The sequence below is a fragment of the Mastacembelus armatus genome, chromosome 19 (genome assembly GCF_900324485.2).
Source record: "Mastacembelus armatus chromosome 19, fMasArm1.2, whole genome shotgun sequence".
In the NCBI taxonomy this organism is placed as follows: Eukaryota; Metazoa; Chordata; class Actinopteri; order Synbranchiformes; family Mastacembelidae; genus Mastacembelus; species Mastacembelus armatus.
The window spans coordinates 8,263,777-8,280,574 of NC_046651.1; the positions used below are offsets into that span (position 1 = coordinate 8,263,777).

Genomic DNA, 16,798 nt, shown 5'->3' on the forward strand with positions numbered 1-16,798 from the left:
ATGCAGATATTTGGTAAAAGCATATACTGCATGTGAAAAATATTCACTTGCAATAGGTAAATATATTCCATCTTTTTCTTTTCTAATGGTAAGATTATCAGAGGTTAAATGTGAAGAATTACTATTCGCGGGTGTAATCTCCACTTGACAGTGTTGTTTGTACGTTTTTAGTAGAAACGTGTCTTGAATCCTTGCTGGGTCATTTTCATGACATATTTGTCGATATTACAGTTGATGTGGATGCGAGTAATTAACAGACGGGCGTTATCTGACTCATGCTTGTTGTTTTCCTTTCCACTATTCATAAGCAAAAATGTCACTGGAGTTTGTGAATTAAAATCTAAAAATTCAAAACCTTTTGCATGTACCTCCTAGTCGTGAGTCATCCCTACATTTTCTGAAGTGTGTTATTCAAAGCCAAATTAAGAACCTGCGGCCATAAACTCGCTATTTGAGTTTTATTGATGCAACCTTTGGTGCCTTTATTTACAATCTTCTAACTGTCATGATGAAAGTCCTGGCTGTCCAATCACGAGAAAGGTCAGGATTTCTTGGCCAATCGCGTAGCTCTGTGGGCGGGACTTGCTGGACGTTTCCTCATGTATCATCATCATCATCATCCTCACCCTCCTCCCATGGACTGACTTGTTTGTTGTCGAGCGAGATGGAGTTTCTTTTGGGAAATCCTTATAGCACCCCAGTGGGACACTGTATTGGTATGTAACTAGATATTTAGGAAATGACATGCGTGTTTATAGACGTCTGTGTCCCGGAAATGTGCCCGTTTTGTGCTGTAGTCGTTTACGGACATGCTACCTTTAGCATACTAGCGTCCCTGAATGAGTTCTCTTTAGCCGCCTAGCTAACTAGTAGTTAACGTTTCGATAACATTTTCTGTCATTATGTTAGTTAACAAGTCTTCTGGTCTTTTTATTGCTATTGTCAAAGGTCTAATCCGCTATAAACAATGGTATGAACTAACCCTAAACGACAACTAATAGCTAAGTTAACGTAGGTAACAGCTAGCCAGCAGTCATCGTCATATGTTTAGTCTACAGTGGTTTTACTGACACGTCTTTAATAAAGGTTACTCGTCTCTGTGTGTCTACAGAGAGAGCCACTGATGGCTCCCTGCAAAGTGAAGACTGGACCCTCAACATGGAAATTTGTGACATCATTAATGGGACAGAGGATGGGTGAGTAATGAAGATGTATGTATGTTACTGATTTACTCCTTCATATGCACGGGTTTTAATCCCATTGCTCTTTACCCGGTGCTGTTTACACGGTGAATATCTACAGCAATATAATCAGTTAGTCAGTCCCTTTTTTTTTCTCGTTGCTTTATCTGTGTTACTAGGAGAAAAAGCCTCGCTGTGGGTTTATATAAGGCCTTGCTGCTTATCTCATTGCTCCATTAACCTTGTAGTGTATGCTCAATCTGCTGTGTGAAGTCCAGGTCTTGTTTGATTAGTGGGTTGTGTTGGCATTGTCATTGGTGGGTTTTAGGTTGGTGCAATGAATTGTACTGTATATCAGCAGTTTATTAAAGAGGTCTGACTCCTTCTCTTTGTGTCTCTGTGGCATGCAAAGCATCTCATATACCCACTACTGTGTTAGACATAGTCATATAATATGAAAGCTAATTATTTCTACAGTACAGTAAAACATAAATCGAAGTGCCCATGTATTGATAGAGAAATGTCAAGGAATCACTGTGATGTGCCTTGGTCTGATATTCATCATCTCAGTTGGTGCAGTTATGTTGGACATCATGTCAGTGCCATAAGAAATGCTCCTTACAGCCCCTGGTCATTAAGTTCTTACTAACTGCGTGTGTTCTGCTCAAAATGAATTTCCACTCCATTTAATAGCTCTGTGCATCATATACAATGCTCCTAGGTACAGACCTTGTGTTTAATGTGCTTCTACTTGTGTGTGTATATGTGTGTGCAGGCCAAAAGATGCCATTAGGGCAGTGAAGAAGAGGCTGAATGGCAACAGGAACTACAGGGAAGTGATGCTGGCTTTAACGGTGAGTGGGCAGGAGGAGAGCAGCTCTACCTTATCCACATGTTAGAATAATTATGAATTTTGCCTTGTTCTATTAATGTCACATTTGGATATTTCCTTCCACATAATGTTATATTATTTACAGGAGGTCATTTGTTTGTATCATGTTATTTGAATTTACGGTGCATATCGTACCCATTCTGTTCTGTGTCTGGGTAGCAAACTTGCCTGTACCAGGATTTGATTCACAGATTGCCGGGCATTGTTCTATTCTGAATACCATTACTCCTCTGGTCCTCCTCTCCTCAGGTCCTAGAGACATGCGTGAAGAACTGTGGCCATCGTTTTCATGTTCTTGTCACTAGCAGAGACTTTGTTGATGGTGTGCTTGTTAAAATCATCTCCCCTAAAAACAACCCTCCCACCATCGTTCAAGATAAAGTACTTGCCTTGATTCAGGTAAGATAACCATAAAATTGTGTGATCTGGTGTGGGTATGTTGCTTTATGTTGCATATCACATTATTATGGTCATGTCATAAACCATAATAGATTTCTTCCCGTGACAGGTATTGAGTGTGTACATTTTCTTAAATGCTGTGGAAATGGATCTTTCTAATCGAATTAGTAAAAGGTGTGGTGAAGTTTACAATGTAGGTTTTTATTGTTACTGTGCAGCAGTTCAGGAGGTGCTCTGTCATCCCCAAGCAAAGCCTCAGGAGCAGCTCTAGTTACCTAGCATAGCTCAGGTAACCCTGTGAGGCCTTTGTGGGATGCTCTTATTTCCACCAGGGAAATCATGTGACTACATTTCACCATTGATCCTAGATGGTAGTACAGTATAGTGAGAGGGTTGTGTACATGTAATTGTTAGTTGTTTGTCTAGTCATTAGACAAACAAATCTGTGGGAAAATTTTGAGCAACACTCACTTTACACAGCAACCACAGTATTGTTGACATTTCTGTTAGCAGGATGCGTAATGCCCAATTGGGCGACAGACTGCTTTTGTTGTGCAGCTCCATAACTACCTGTCTCTCAGGTGTACATAGAGTATGTGTGCCTTTGATAAAAGTGATCATCTGTCTATTAATACTCTATAGCCACTGTTGCCAATCTCAGTACTGGTTTTGCATTGACTAGCTTACAGAATCACTTCAACAAAAGTAAGGGGACATTTGTATAAATCTGAATATAGATTAAACTGTCTTGAAGTGTGAAGTGACTGATTAGAAGTGACCTTTGGACCAAGATCTTCCTCGATGTTTATGTGCACTTGCTGTTTTACAGGTATGTTATGGTCATGTGTTTGAGCTGTTGAAATAACCTAGTCATGGCTTAGCCTGTCCTTCTGCACTTCTGAGAGAAAAGCCAAGAGCTTTCTGGTTTTCTGACTGAATCTATTAAAGGCAGTCAAACAGAAAAGAGGCCTCTTTGACTGTTGTGACATCCATTGCTTTGTTTGAAGTGTCAGCCCTCCCTTTGCCCATTGTTTTTTTTTTTAGTTTCTCCATCTCATTTCCTGCAGGCATGGGCTGATGCATTCAGAAGCAGTCCAGACCTTACAGGCGTGGTTCAAATCTACGAGGAGCTGAAGAGGAAAGGCATCGAGTTCCCTATGTCAGACCTGGAGACCCTGTCACCTATACACACACCTCAACGAGTAGGTGGCATCAGACTAAGCAGCTCAAACGTATATTGAGACCAAGCATAGTATGATCATCTACCCAGGCAATTTGTTACATTAAGTTATGGATTTTATCTCTTTCTTTGTTGTTTCTAGGCTGCATCTGCTCCAGAGGGTGACTCCACCCTACACAAATACAGTACTCCTGCTCAACCCACACCACATGCTGTCCCACCGGCCTACACCAGCCCTCAGGTCCCTAACATTCATGCATCTGGATCCATCAATCCTACACCTGAACAGGTGCAGTGTTACTCCCATACATACACTGAAACCGCACTGAAACGGCTGGTTCTGTCATGTACTTGCCCTAGAGCAATATGCAGTTCACTTACAAAGGGACGGACTCCTACATACTAGGTTTCTTCTTTGGTGTCATTCATGTCAAAATGGCATTGTTTGCTCCAGTCCAAACAAACCAAACAAAGTGATTAAACACTCCAGAGATTGAATACCCTGCTGCAAGCATACTTATTGTGAAAATGTTGTGAGCCAGCGTTGTTTTTTTTTTTCTTACCTGAAGTGCTCCCACAGACATGTAAGATGAGCTCAGTTACCTATTCATCAACACCACTTGTCGTGCTCCATATATGTACTTATGAATGGATTATAAACGGGATGTTATTTAACATTGCTCGTTATGTAAGAGTACATACTTTTGCGATATTATTAGTGTTAATCTAGAGGTTGAGTCATGGCAACTGCACTTTCAGTACATTCTTCCTTACAATGTGGTGTATGCCATACAGTGTAAGGAAGAATGCTCAGAACTCTATTTTGCAGACAATTGGGGAATCAGAATGAGTCCACCATTAGATCCAACGACCCTCACCTGATTTGCTTAGCTCACCTAGTGAGCCTATGGGACTAGGGGGAGGAGTGAAACCAACCTGGGTTCCAGTCCAGCCTTTCTCAGACTGATGAAGCCACTTGGATGGGTGGCGAAACGTTTCAGCCTTAAAAACTGAAAGTCCAGTTGCCATGACTCTACCTCTAGATAACCTTCCCTGGACGACTGAGAATCTTCAGACATATTAGTGCTAATGTTGCTACAGGCATACCTGCATTTATTCTTATTTTCCTTAACACAAAAATGTGGCTAGAACTGGCTAATTGTAGATTCATTGATCTCTTGGTCATAGATTTGTCGGCTGCGTAGTGAGTTGGACGTTGTTCGTGGAAACACTAAGGTGATGTCAGAGATGTTGACTGAGATGGTCCCAGGACAGGAAGATGCTTCAGACTATGAGTTACTACAGGCAAGTAACTACTTCTGTGTGTCTCAGCTTGTCTGACTGTTTCTATATTCTACAAATCCAAATGACTAATATTTTCTGTTTAACAAACCCACACAAAGAAAGAAAGCAGTAACTTGAGAACATTATGTATATGCGAGTGTCTGTATTTATATGTGCTGTGTGCATGTGTCTGTGAAGGAGCTGAACAGGACTTGTAGAGCCATGCAGCAGAGAATAGTGGAGCTCATCTCCTGTGTTTCTAATGAGGCAGTGACTGAGGAGCTGCTGCATGTCAATGATGACCTCAACAACATTTTCCTACGCTATGAAAGGTTAGAAAACCTCAACAAACACCTATAGAAATGCATACAATGATTTTTGTTTGTTTGTTTGTGCCCACAAAAAGTGCACTCATCCAAACTCATCTTGAAAACCAAACTTGAAAGCACTGTGTGTTTGCACAGATTTGGTTAGGTAAACTAAAGAGTTCTTAATTTCTTGCTTGTTTTTCTGTCTTTGGCCTTAGGTATGAGAGGTTTAGGTCTGGGAGGTGTTCTGCTCAAAGTGCCAACAATGGGGTGAGTCATCAGTTATCTTCGGTGATGAACACGCCCAATGCATCATGCTTCTCATTCCTGGATTACCTGTCTAAAACCTCTGAATTAGTTTTTCCATGTCATGGTGTTTATTTTCTGCTCATTTTCCCACATTAATGTGTGATGGTAGTATTGACTTGCATGTTACTTAATCAGTCAGGCTTTCAAGTGCAGCCAATGATTTACCAGATGTACAAACCTAATTAAATGGAAACCCAACAAAGACTTTCATCATAAAATATAAAGCAAATATCTTTTTTTTTTTTTTTTTTTCCTTTTCATTAGTAATTTTTTAATATTCTGTTATCTGTAGTGATGTGGCTCTACAGCAGGTCTGTTGTATTTACATCCTGTCCAGTAGGGGGAAACATTGACTGTGACCGTACAGTGCAAAGAAATGTGTTGCATTTTGGGAATTACTGTAATTGAGGTGGTTGTATTTAGGCATGCACTTGTGTTGTACAACATTTAATACCAAGGTCTACGTGAGAACGTCGAAGGCTGCTTATGTGAACTTTCATACCCTTTGTTAGTTTTCTGGTATTTCTACCTCATTGTGATACTAATCCTGTATAATCCTGATTTACATATTCTCAGTTATGCACCAATATTCAAAACAATCAAAAAGCTATGAGAAATATGATGAAAAGCAAGTGTGTGCTCTAACATCTTCATTTCTCTCTTGGGTTTCCAGTTAGTTATACATGGTAAATCAGCCACAGTATGGTTCCATTACATTTTGTCTCTACGCAGGCATGTTAATGGTATTCACTGTCTCTTTCTTTCTGTTCTTCTGTTTCTGTGGCTAGCTGAGACAGGCAAGTATGAAAATATTGTCATTAAATGACCAGTGCCACCCCACAGCGACTGTTAAAACATGGCTAAATATTATAGGCCCACCAATATCTTTCACTTCATATGGCATGTTTTTGACTGTGCAGCCCCCAACAGCCAATGTTATGATGAATCTGGAGGTAGACTGACAGTGAAACAAGTTTAAGAGGGTACTTTAATTTTGGTCCTGGTGTTTGCATTATCTCAAACAGTGAGGGATGGAGATTGGCAAAATGACTTTGATAGAGTAGCTCCCCCTGCACCCATAGATTCAGTCTTCCTCCTCTCTTCCTGCTCTCTTTCTTCTTAAGGGGATTGTATTGTCTTTGTGGAACAGCAGCACTTAAGGTGCATCTATCATAACCAAACCCCAAATTAAAAATTAATGGAAAGTTTGTCCATTAATTAAATGAGCAATAATGCTGAAAACTAAATACAACTTTAAAGTAAAACACTATTTTTTGTGCCCCCCTTAAGAAACAGTTTTAAGGGACTTACTTATTTCCTTACTTCAGTCACACATTTTCATGCTCTCCTGTAGCTAACCAACAGGTTTTCCAAAGTTTTTTTTGTTTTGTTTTTGTACCATGCCACCATTCTTTGTTTAGACAAAATGTTTTCTTTGTTTGTTTTTGAACATTGTCAATCTTGCTTTTACCTAGGCTGCTATAAATCTTATTGTTTTGTCCCTTTTTCTTTTGAGCTAGAAACCCTAAATCCCTCTCACTGTGCATACATGAAGCAAGAGCTAATGTATCTCATCACTTCTTCTTCACTAGGTCCTGAGTGAGGCTACAGAAGACAACCTCATAGACCTTGGCCCAGGCTCCCCAGCAGTGGTCAGTAATATGCCTAATGCACCCCCAGCCAGCCTGCCTGCCTCTGTCACAGCCCCCACAGGAAGACCCTCCTCCCCAGCAACCTTGGCCTCCCGCCTGGCTGGGCTTGGTATGCATGTTCTTCTAAAGATATAATCCAAATGTTCACTTTGACTCTACAAATATTGCGTTCTTTTTCTGATACAATATACTGTAAATGTATAGAGAGGACGATTTTTAAAGATATGTAAGAGCTACACATATTCACACCAATATGGATAGCTTCAATTAGCCTGCTGGCTAGTTAGCTAACCAATAATGAAGCTAATAATAATGATAATAAAATTTAAGCATCCAGCTCTTAGTCCACATTTAATGCTCAGATATGAAAATTGGTGTCAGTCCTACCATGTCACTCTCAAGACAAAAGCAAATAAGCGTATTTTCCAGAAATCTTATTTTCTATTTGAATATTACAAATCACAAATTTGCCTCAAGGCTATTTAAAAAGGGTTATTTCTCTAAATACTGCAGACTGTTACAGCCCCAAGCTTTGATCTCCGGGGTTGCATGACTTTTGATTTTTGATACAGTAGCGAAGCCTCTGTAGTGAATATGTCAAAAAGCTAGTCTGCATAGTAAAATCGGCTCTTTTGATTTGAGCTTACTTGACAATCGGGTGTATTTTTTCCTGCAGACATGGGTTCAGACAGCGTGAGCAGCACCCTCAGCTCTCTGTCCAGCTGTAAACCTCCAGCCACCCAGGATGACTTTGATGTGTTCGCTCAGACCAGGACTGGAGCTATGTCTGAACCACGCAAGACGTACGGATGCATTATTGCTGATTCTACTCTATATTCATTTTAGAGCATCAGAGAATCATCTTTTAAACAAAGAACCTTAAGCTTGGCTGTCCATCTCTCAACATCAGCCATTGATCACATATTCGGAAAATCTCCTGTTTTCAAGGGGTCACTAACTATCCCACATCTGTGTCTTGTCTCAGTACTACAGCAGAAAATGCCACTGACAAACCTCCTCCCACTCTGGATGTCTTACAACCAACTGCAGGAACGGTGAGTTTCAGTAGCTTAGGCTTTTTTGTGTCCAGTGTGGACTATAATTTCAGCATTTTCATAACTACCCAATGAACATTTTAAGCATGTGTATGTGTACAGACTGTACCATCATGAATCTTATCACACTGGTGCTGCTGAGCTATACTAATGTACTTAAATTGAAAAAATAACTTTAAATCTGTTGTGAAAATGTCTGTTTTTAACTGATCCTGCAGATTTATGGGAATGTTTTGAATATTATATCTCCCAACTCTGTGTTTTTCATTACTAACAAGATTGATATAGATTCTGTCCCATCAGTTCAGTTGTTTGTGGCCTTTTCTGTTTCACATATCACTAGCAGGAAAGAAAACATCTCTTTTACCTGCTGCAACATGGCTATTTCTAGGGTGTTATTTTTCATCATTAAACTCTATTTTCTGTGTAATTATGAGCAGTAGACTTTGAATTCTGCTTGTGGTCACTTGATACGGTTAATTTACCGTATTTTCCGACTATGAGTCACAATGTTTTTTTTTTTTACTCCTCTGGTTTGTCCTACAACTTATACGCAGAAGCGACTTATAGTCCAGAAAACAGTACAGCTTTGCAGCCAGATATGACGTTGCTGTATTCATCTTCACCAGTATTACTCAGCATTCCCAGCTTAATCTGCATGCTGCTATATGCAGAATATTTTTGTGTGACTGGATTCTCCATTATAGCCTGCTAGTAGGTGTCATAAGTGTGTGTGTGTGTGTGTGTGTGTGTGTGTGTGTGTGTGCGTGTGATGTGCCACACCATCCACAAACACTGACTTTTGTTCCGTTTTTAATTTTGTTTTTTTCTCCTAACAGAATACTCTTAAGTTGCATTTGACTTAACACTAAAGTTTATTTAAGTCATTTTTTCTTTTGTGTTTGGGGGATGGGATTTTTTTTTTTTTTTCTGTTCTCCGGCCACCTGTGGCGGTCTTGATGCTGCCCTGTAGGGTGTCGGTGGCCAGTCCTCTGTCATGGATGACATAGAGGAGTGGCTGTGTACTGATGTGGTGAGCCCATCATAATTTTTATTTCTGCCTGCAGTTTCTCTCCTTCTTTCCTTTTTTTTCCACTCTTTTGTACTTTTGTATCCCTCATCTTTTTTGAAGTGTTTTTTGAAGCCATATACTAACACATTTCTCACTCTCTGATTACATTGTAACATCCTAATTCACTTTAAACTTAACAGCATGTTGGGGGGAAGGCAATCTGACATCAGTAATGTTTTAAACAAAAAGTGTGAAATGAGCATGAATAATCGGGATTTAGTCTGTCTTCACCTCTCTGTGCAGGATAAAGCTTGTTTCACTGTGTGGGATTTTTACTTTTGCTTTATATTTGTTTAAAGTGTCCATTAATCAAACATCAAACATTAATCAGATAGGTTTTGTTGGCTGACTTTAACCAAATCTTAACCAACATATCTGACTTAGCCAAGAATATCCAAAAGCTAACGGAAACAGGAAGAAAGAAGTGTAATTTTATGTTTCCAGTCCAGAATGATGAATAAATACATTTGATAAACAGCGACCATACCAAAACATTGTTACATACAGATTAATAGTGCAACAGATGTATATGGGGCTGAAGCTAAGAGTTCATGCATATTTTATACAGATTTGTTGGACTGTTACAATAATGAGGGTTACTATCCAAGCTGTCGTGGATAGAACTGGTGAATTTGTTTTGATATTCCCAATCTTTAATGTAAATGGGCATCAGTAAGGACGGACAAGTGTCTCTTATACAGTAATAAATCTTGGCTGCTGATAATTAAAGGATTCATTATCTGTGGTGGGTGGTTTCATTGAAATTGTGGTTGTGGGCAGCTTTTTTTGGTTTGCAGTGGCGTGCAGTGGTTTTGTTGAGTCAACTCCCAAGTGTGACATTGTCTGTCTTTTCCAACAGAAAGGGGATGAAGGTGAAGAGGGTGTGACTAGTGAAGGTGGGTCACCTGAAATCTCCAGTTTTCTCATTTTTCCTTCATTAAACTTGCCTGTTATATTTTGACCGTCTCTTCCATTTCACATTTTCTTCTTCTCCTCCAATGATATCAGAGTTTGACAAGTTCCTGGAAGAGAGAGCCAAAGCTGCTGAGATGGCCCCCAGCCTACCGTCACCACCTAGTGACGAACCTGGTGCACCACAGGGAACCCCTAACCGCAAGAATCCAGACAGACCAGGGGACACTTTGTTCGCCATGTAGACCTTCCACCTATGACCTCTGACCCCAAGCCTAAGACCTGACCAGCCGAGCAGCATCACGTGCAGACAGACTGACCTGACTAAAACACATCCACATCTGTTTTGATTCACGCAATTTATTTACACTACAGAGTTTTATACATGCTGTCATCCTTCAAAAGGGAATGTTCATGCTGTCCATTAATTTGTTAATAGAAAGGGAAAATCAAACAAGGTGTATTTTGATACCAGAATATGGAGTCCACCCTAAGTTTCATGTTGCAGCTAATCCAGAGAATTTGATTTAGAGTCCTTGCCCAGAAAGGATGGATTAACACTATCAATTATGATCATTTAACTTTATAGTAGCAATGAGCGACCACCAGAAACACTGTGGTTCCTACTGCAGAATTGACCGTTAACAGAGAGCATACTAACACAGAGATCGGTGTGTATGTCAGACCCTTTGCATGAGTTGAATTGTAAATCTGTAAATGACAAATCGGATTTATCAGTAGTGTGTATATTTAAGCTACAGTATGTATGGGAGAGACGCTGATTTAATGTAGATTTTTGAAGGGTTTCGGAGCGGGTTTATGTTTCCAGCTGCTCTGACATTAGAGCTGTATTTTACTGGGTTGACTTTTTCACAAGTAAAGGGAATAGCAACATTTAAGAATTTACAAAACCTAATTTAAAAAAAAGATGAAGAAGGACATTTTGTTTTTGTAATAGGCATAATTGTTCTTTTAACTTCCTCTGCCTCATCTTGCAGATTTGCTTTGAGAAACTTAATTGCAGTTCTTTGTGTTGTCATTGCAGATACAGGATTATTTTGCTGAAATATCTGCCTAAAGCTGTAGTAGTCGGTTCTGATTCCATCTGCTGAACTACACTGTCTAATTGTTCTCCTTTATGTAGTCCTCTTTATGCTGTATAGTAAGATGCTTTTGTGTCATCAAATGCATTGACAGGGAGCGGTAACGTTATTTTCGAAGATAGTCCCAGTGAGAGTTACTGGGAGCTGAAGCGACACATGATGTTTGAGGGGATAATGCTGTATGTTTTCTCTTAACATAAAGTTTAGAGGACCAAATTTTTTTTTTTTTGATCTGTTGCTGAATAGTGAAGAATATTTCTGGGTAATTTGGCTGTCCGTTCACAGCCCTCTCTGTTCTTTTTTTTGTTTGTTTTTTTTTTTTTTCCTTTATGTCCAGGGACATAATGAGAATTCAGTTTCACACTACAAAAAGCTGTTTGCGCATTGTTTTAAGTGCATTTCTCCTTTGTTTCTTTATGCTGACATCTTAAAAGGCCTGACCTTTTAATATGACATTTGTTTTCAGAAATGAGCTCGCTGCAGATGTAGTGCTACAAATGAGACTTTTTACTCTTTACAATAATAAATGCGACATGTTACACAATCACAACAAGCATAAAACAAGCGTGCACTTTGACAGCTGCGTTACCTTTCACTTGCACTGTAAATCAGATAACACTTAACCAGATGTAATTAATGAGAAACATTTGGAAATATTAGCAGAGGTGTAGAAATAATTTATTCGACAGAAGTTTTTTGTTGCAGATCAGTATTTTAAATCATTTTATTGTATAAAAGGCAAATGGGAAACGAGCTGTGTTTGGGGAAGGAATGGGAAATTGTCGTGATATGTGTCTTTGGCTTTTGTTTATGGAGTTCAGCCTTTCCTTTTTATACATTGCTGCTGGCTAATATATCTTATTTGTTGTGTTTATTGGTCTTGTGGGTATTCTTGTTGGTTGAATGTGTCCACCCAGTAAACATATGGACATGGTTTATAAGTGCAGATCATCACAGGTTTGTACCCGTAATAGAGAATCACACTGGTTGTTTCCGTTTATTTCATGAAGGATATATGTTTTGAATAGCTTCAGTCACTCATAATTTTATGGACTGACTAGCAGATGACAAAACAGGCATAGATAACTTATTTTGGACACTGGACAAAGAAGCATCAACAGTGCACATTTTGAAAGGGAAACTTCCTCTCTTCGTCTTTCTTTTTTTAGTGTTAAACGTGTGTCAGCTGTCCTGTAATGCCGAAATGCTCTATCTCCGTTGATTGAAAAAACAAACAAACAAAAAAAAAGCCTCCAAATGTGTGCTAAAAGAATACATGTTGTTACTAATCTGTTTGATGCTGCCCTGGTTTTCTTTATTGTGTGCTCTGTCAGTCAGTTGTAACTGATTCTCAGTATTGCCAGAGTTATCTCAGAGGAACAATGCGTTTCTTTGTATGCCACTGGAAAACATATGCTGATAAGAGAGACTGTGCAGTGTGACTGCTATTTTCCTGAGTTGCTTCATCTCTTATTTCTTTGTGTTGTTTGACTTATGCATGAACTCTAATAAAACATTAGCAGTGTGTGATCTGCATACTTGTTTTGTGTGTGTGTGTGTGTGTGTGTGTAATAAATTCAGATGGTTTCTACACTACAGTGTCCTGCCACCACTCCAGTACTGTCCTTGCCATACCATCCTTCTCCTGAATCCCTCTTCAGATTGTAATAGCTGAAGCTGCCCCCTCTCTGCACCCCCGTCACTGAAGGCCTGTGTGCCCTACACCAGAGGCTTCCCCATTGGTTGTCTGGAATCGCCCCATCCCACAACGTGGCCCCTCAGTCACTGGAGCATTTTCCCGGTCAAAAAGAAAGAGGGGTGTGTCTGTCAGACAGTAGACTGGAATACACCAGTACACAGGATCTCTGTTTAACTGAACATGTGCTGTTTTAAATGAGTAAGTAGCGCAATAATTTAAAATCCCCATATACAATAGTTACTGGTGGATTTCTCTTTGAAAGGTAAACAGATGCTTTTATTAATCAGCCAATCTGATTGAAACCAAACTGGCTGGATTTTTAGAAAATGTACCTTAGTATAGCTGTTAAATTGCTAAAGGTTAAATACAGTGTTAAGCCAATCCTGTTTTGCTACTAGTTGAAATACTGTGTTGTTTTTTTGGTTGTGAGGTTGTGTAATGTTGTGATAATACAACATACTGACGTGTTAAGTGACTGCTGATGTTACAGTTACACATCTGGAAAAGATCTACACACATTATGACCTGTGTGTGACTGATATCTCTTGTGAGTACAGATCATTAGACATTGGTCCTATTCTAACAACCGTCACATTAGCCCTAACATCTTAACATCTGTTGCAGAGGCCTGGGTGTTTGGAGCTGCTCAAGAATTGAATGAGGTTCACAGAAAAGCACAAATATGGACGATCCACGTTTTCTCTGGCTCAACTCCGCAGACTGGTACACCAGCTTGGTGTTTTTGACTCCCATCCAAAAGCAGATAGCACACCCTGGTGGATGGACTGAGCCTGATGACAAACTTCCAATAAGGATCTGGATCACTGCAATAATCTGAAGTAAACGTCCAGTTATGAAGAACAATTCACCATGTACAGTATTTATTCACAATAAATCAGCAGGAAACTGCTGCTTAGGATAATCTGTCTGGCACCCTTAAAAACAACCAAAGGTGTCAGGTAGGGGTGAAAATACTGGCCAGAGCTGTGGTGCATTGTAGTTGCATTGCATGTTCTGCTACCACAGTGCAATGGATCTACTTTGCAACACAGAACTTGGTCATAGCACAACTCAACCATCAGCACCAACACATACAATCAAAGCATAATCCGTTATGACATTTTCCACCGTCACTAGCCTGTGTGTGTTTGTAAAAGACAAAATCATGGCTAGTGTTGGTCAACTCCTGTGTGATGTTTAACTTTGGGATGTTCCTGCAAATAATGTCTAATAATGTTTACATGATTCTGCATCAGTAACAACATATGGATATTTGAAAACCTCCCCAAAGCCCATGCAGTCATATATTATGTTCCACTGCCAGAGTAGAGCTTTGTTAGTGCATAGACAGATTTGGACCAAATTTGTAATTACGAAGGGAATTCAATGGAAAAACAACCTTATCTGGGTAAATTCTGATTTAGTTGTGTAGGTGTGTATTTTGTACATTTTTCTTATTGGTACTGACTCTGATGAAATGTCTGTATTCAAACTACCACACAGATGGCATTAAAATATTGAGAAAGGCTCAAAGGATCAGTTCCAGTGTAAGAAAGGCTTTGAAGCTATTATGAACCTTTACTAGCGGTAGCATGTTTATCAAATGAGATGTGACAAATTTAAACAGATATCTGGCAGATTTCTGAGTTCTATTTTTATTTGAATGTCAGGCCCTTTTATTAAATTCCCTATTTTCCATTTTCTCTCTGAAAACCCCCTTAGTCACCTCCGGTCAACCACGTCTACTGGACTCCTAGCAGGGACGTCCTTCCAGTCACAATGTAAACATGTCTCTCCATTGATTGACATGCTGTGTTGATTTTCTCATTACGAACACACACACACTTGAAGCCATTTAAAAATAACAGTATATACCAGACTGAAAATGAACAATAGCGGCACCTGCCACAAAACTGCAAAGAGCAGAGATGTGTGTACTGTATATCATAGTCCTCAGGCTACACTGATCTTAATTAGCCAGCAACTCAAGGTGATGACAATGTTTTTGATAATTCGTCTCCCCCAGTCAATGCTCAAATCAACACTTCAGTATGGAGAAATTACAATAAACAGGTATATCTTCATTAGAACAAAACAATACACTAATATTTATCTTCATACTCATAATCTTCACTGCTTCCTCAGTGAAATCCAATCACTAAACAAGCAGTTAAGATTAAATGACCTATTTGTGTTTATGATTTATTTTTATCTTAACGTTGCAGATCAGTGGTTTCCCTCTTTACCCTACCTGCAGACCCACTCTTTCTTGCCCCGAGCTGCTCAATTTACCTGGCAGCTTCTGCATAATGAAGTAGCAAACACAATAAACGTCTACACTCCTACAAATGAGAAACATTATCGTGTAAGTTTGCAATTATAAACAAGTGGCTGAAGATGGTAGAAGGGTTACCTGGAATGAAAGAAAGGGGATAGATTCATAGTGATTTAATAGAGGCCATACATTGGCACACTGTGCCAGCAGCTACAGTTTCATATATTCACTGACAACATATGTGCATTGACTTTTCGGGCCTGAGTGGTGCCTTGCTTTCTCTTTAGCTGCCTCAAAAGACCCCATAGCCTTGGAGCACTTTATGCTAAGTTAATTTACCCAAATATATCCGCGGCATCATGGCAGCAGTACCCCCACTATTCAACATCAACAACTTTGTTAATGGAAACTTGCTGATCCATAAACGTGTGCGCTGCCGCAGACATTTGCTGGGGGGCACTTCACATATGAATGTTAAAAACCCACAGATCGATGAGGGGCATTTGCAAAGGAGGCATAAGGTGTGTTAATTATAATTGCATGTGTGTGTTTGTGTTTGTTTGGGGGAGGTGTTGCTGCCGAGGCTTAGGAAGGGGCCCCTGTATTTAAATAGGGTCACATCTCGGCCTCACCTTGCAAGTGTTATGCTATATTAAATGCCACTCATGTTAAGTGTGTTGAAACCCTCCTCTGATGTAGTCAAGACGTAATATAAAGGTTAAATTGAAAAATGTCCCTTCAACAGCACAGGAACACGCCATGATTGATCTCCCTTGTACAGGCAAGAAATGTTAGGCAGCCCTCTGTTTTGTTAGGCCTCTTTTAAGTGCATGAATACAATGCATTATAATAAGGATTGGCTGGATTTGAATCTAAGTGTCATTCAACCCGGATTTCAAAAGGTCAGTGAAAAAATTAGCAAAAATATGGGCAGTGAAGGCCTGAAATGATTGAATTAAGTCGAACAGAGTAAAATTTTAATGTTCAGTAACTTATGTCATAAATACTGCAGAGAAGTAACATGCAATATAGATTTGGGGCATGCCAGGCATGAGCAACACCTGCACCCTGAAAAGTTATTTTTAGTTACTGTGTTTTTCGTGCCGTGCCATCTTTAATGCAAACTGTGCACGTGGCGACACGTAATAGACACAGCCCATAACTCACCAGAAAAAAAATGTTGTGACAGTCAGTTTCTAGGAACGTGTGTTGAAAAATACAGTTTTAATCAATAACCAGGCAGATCTTTTTTTTTTTTAAAGAAAATTTTCAATGAAGTTGAGAAAAATTTTAAAGCTCAACCCTGAACTGAAATGAAGGAAAACAGAAAATTGGCCAATAATCAGAAACAAGTTATATCATTCGTATTTAGATCTAACAGGCTCTAATGTGTTGTTCAAAACACAGAATTCTTCTTTTATGCAGAAAGCCATTTTAACTTCTGATCTGAAAATCCAACAAATCTACTGAACTTGAT

The 16,798-nt window shown here is 39.4% G+C and overlaps 1 protein-coding gene across 2 annotated transcripts; it reads left to right on the plus strand.

Annotated features, from left to right (window-relative positions):
• Positions 1-597: 597 nt before the first annotated feature.
• On the plus strand, positions 598-12,877 carry tom1l2b (target of myb1 like 2 membrane trafficking protein b). Of its 2 annotated transcripts, XM_026315695.1 has the most exons (15): positions 598-716; positions 1,112-1,196; positions 1,957-2,035; positions 2,323-2,472; positions 3,540-3,674; positions 3,795-3,941; positions 4,841-4,957; positions 5,135-5,268; positions 5,463-5,514; positions 7,146-7,314; positions 7,882-8,008; positions 8,191-8,260; positions 9,234-9,293; positions 10,192-10,228; positions 10,341-12,877. In XM_026315695.1, exons 1-15 carry the CDS (start codon positions 665-667, stop codon positions 10,487-10,489), a joined length of 1,563 nt encoding a protein of 520 aa, XP_026171480.1. In that variant the 5' UTR covers positions 598-664; the 3' UTR covers positions 10,490-12,877. The 2 variants fall into 2 exon arrangements, with proteins under 2 accessions (XP_026171480.1, XP_026171481.1); XM_026315696.1 differs by lacking the exon at positions 9,234-9,293.
• Positions 12,878-16,798: the final 3,921 nt, after the last annotated feature.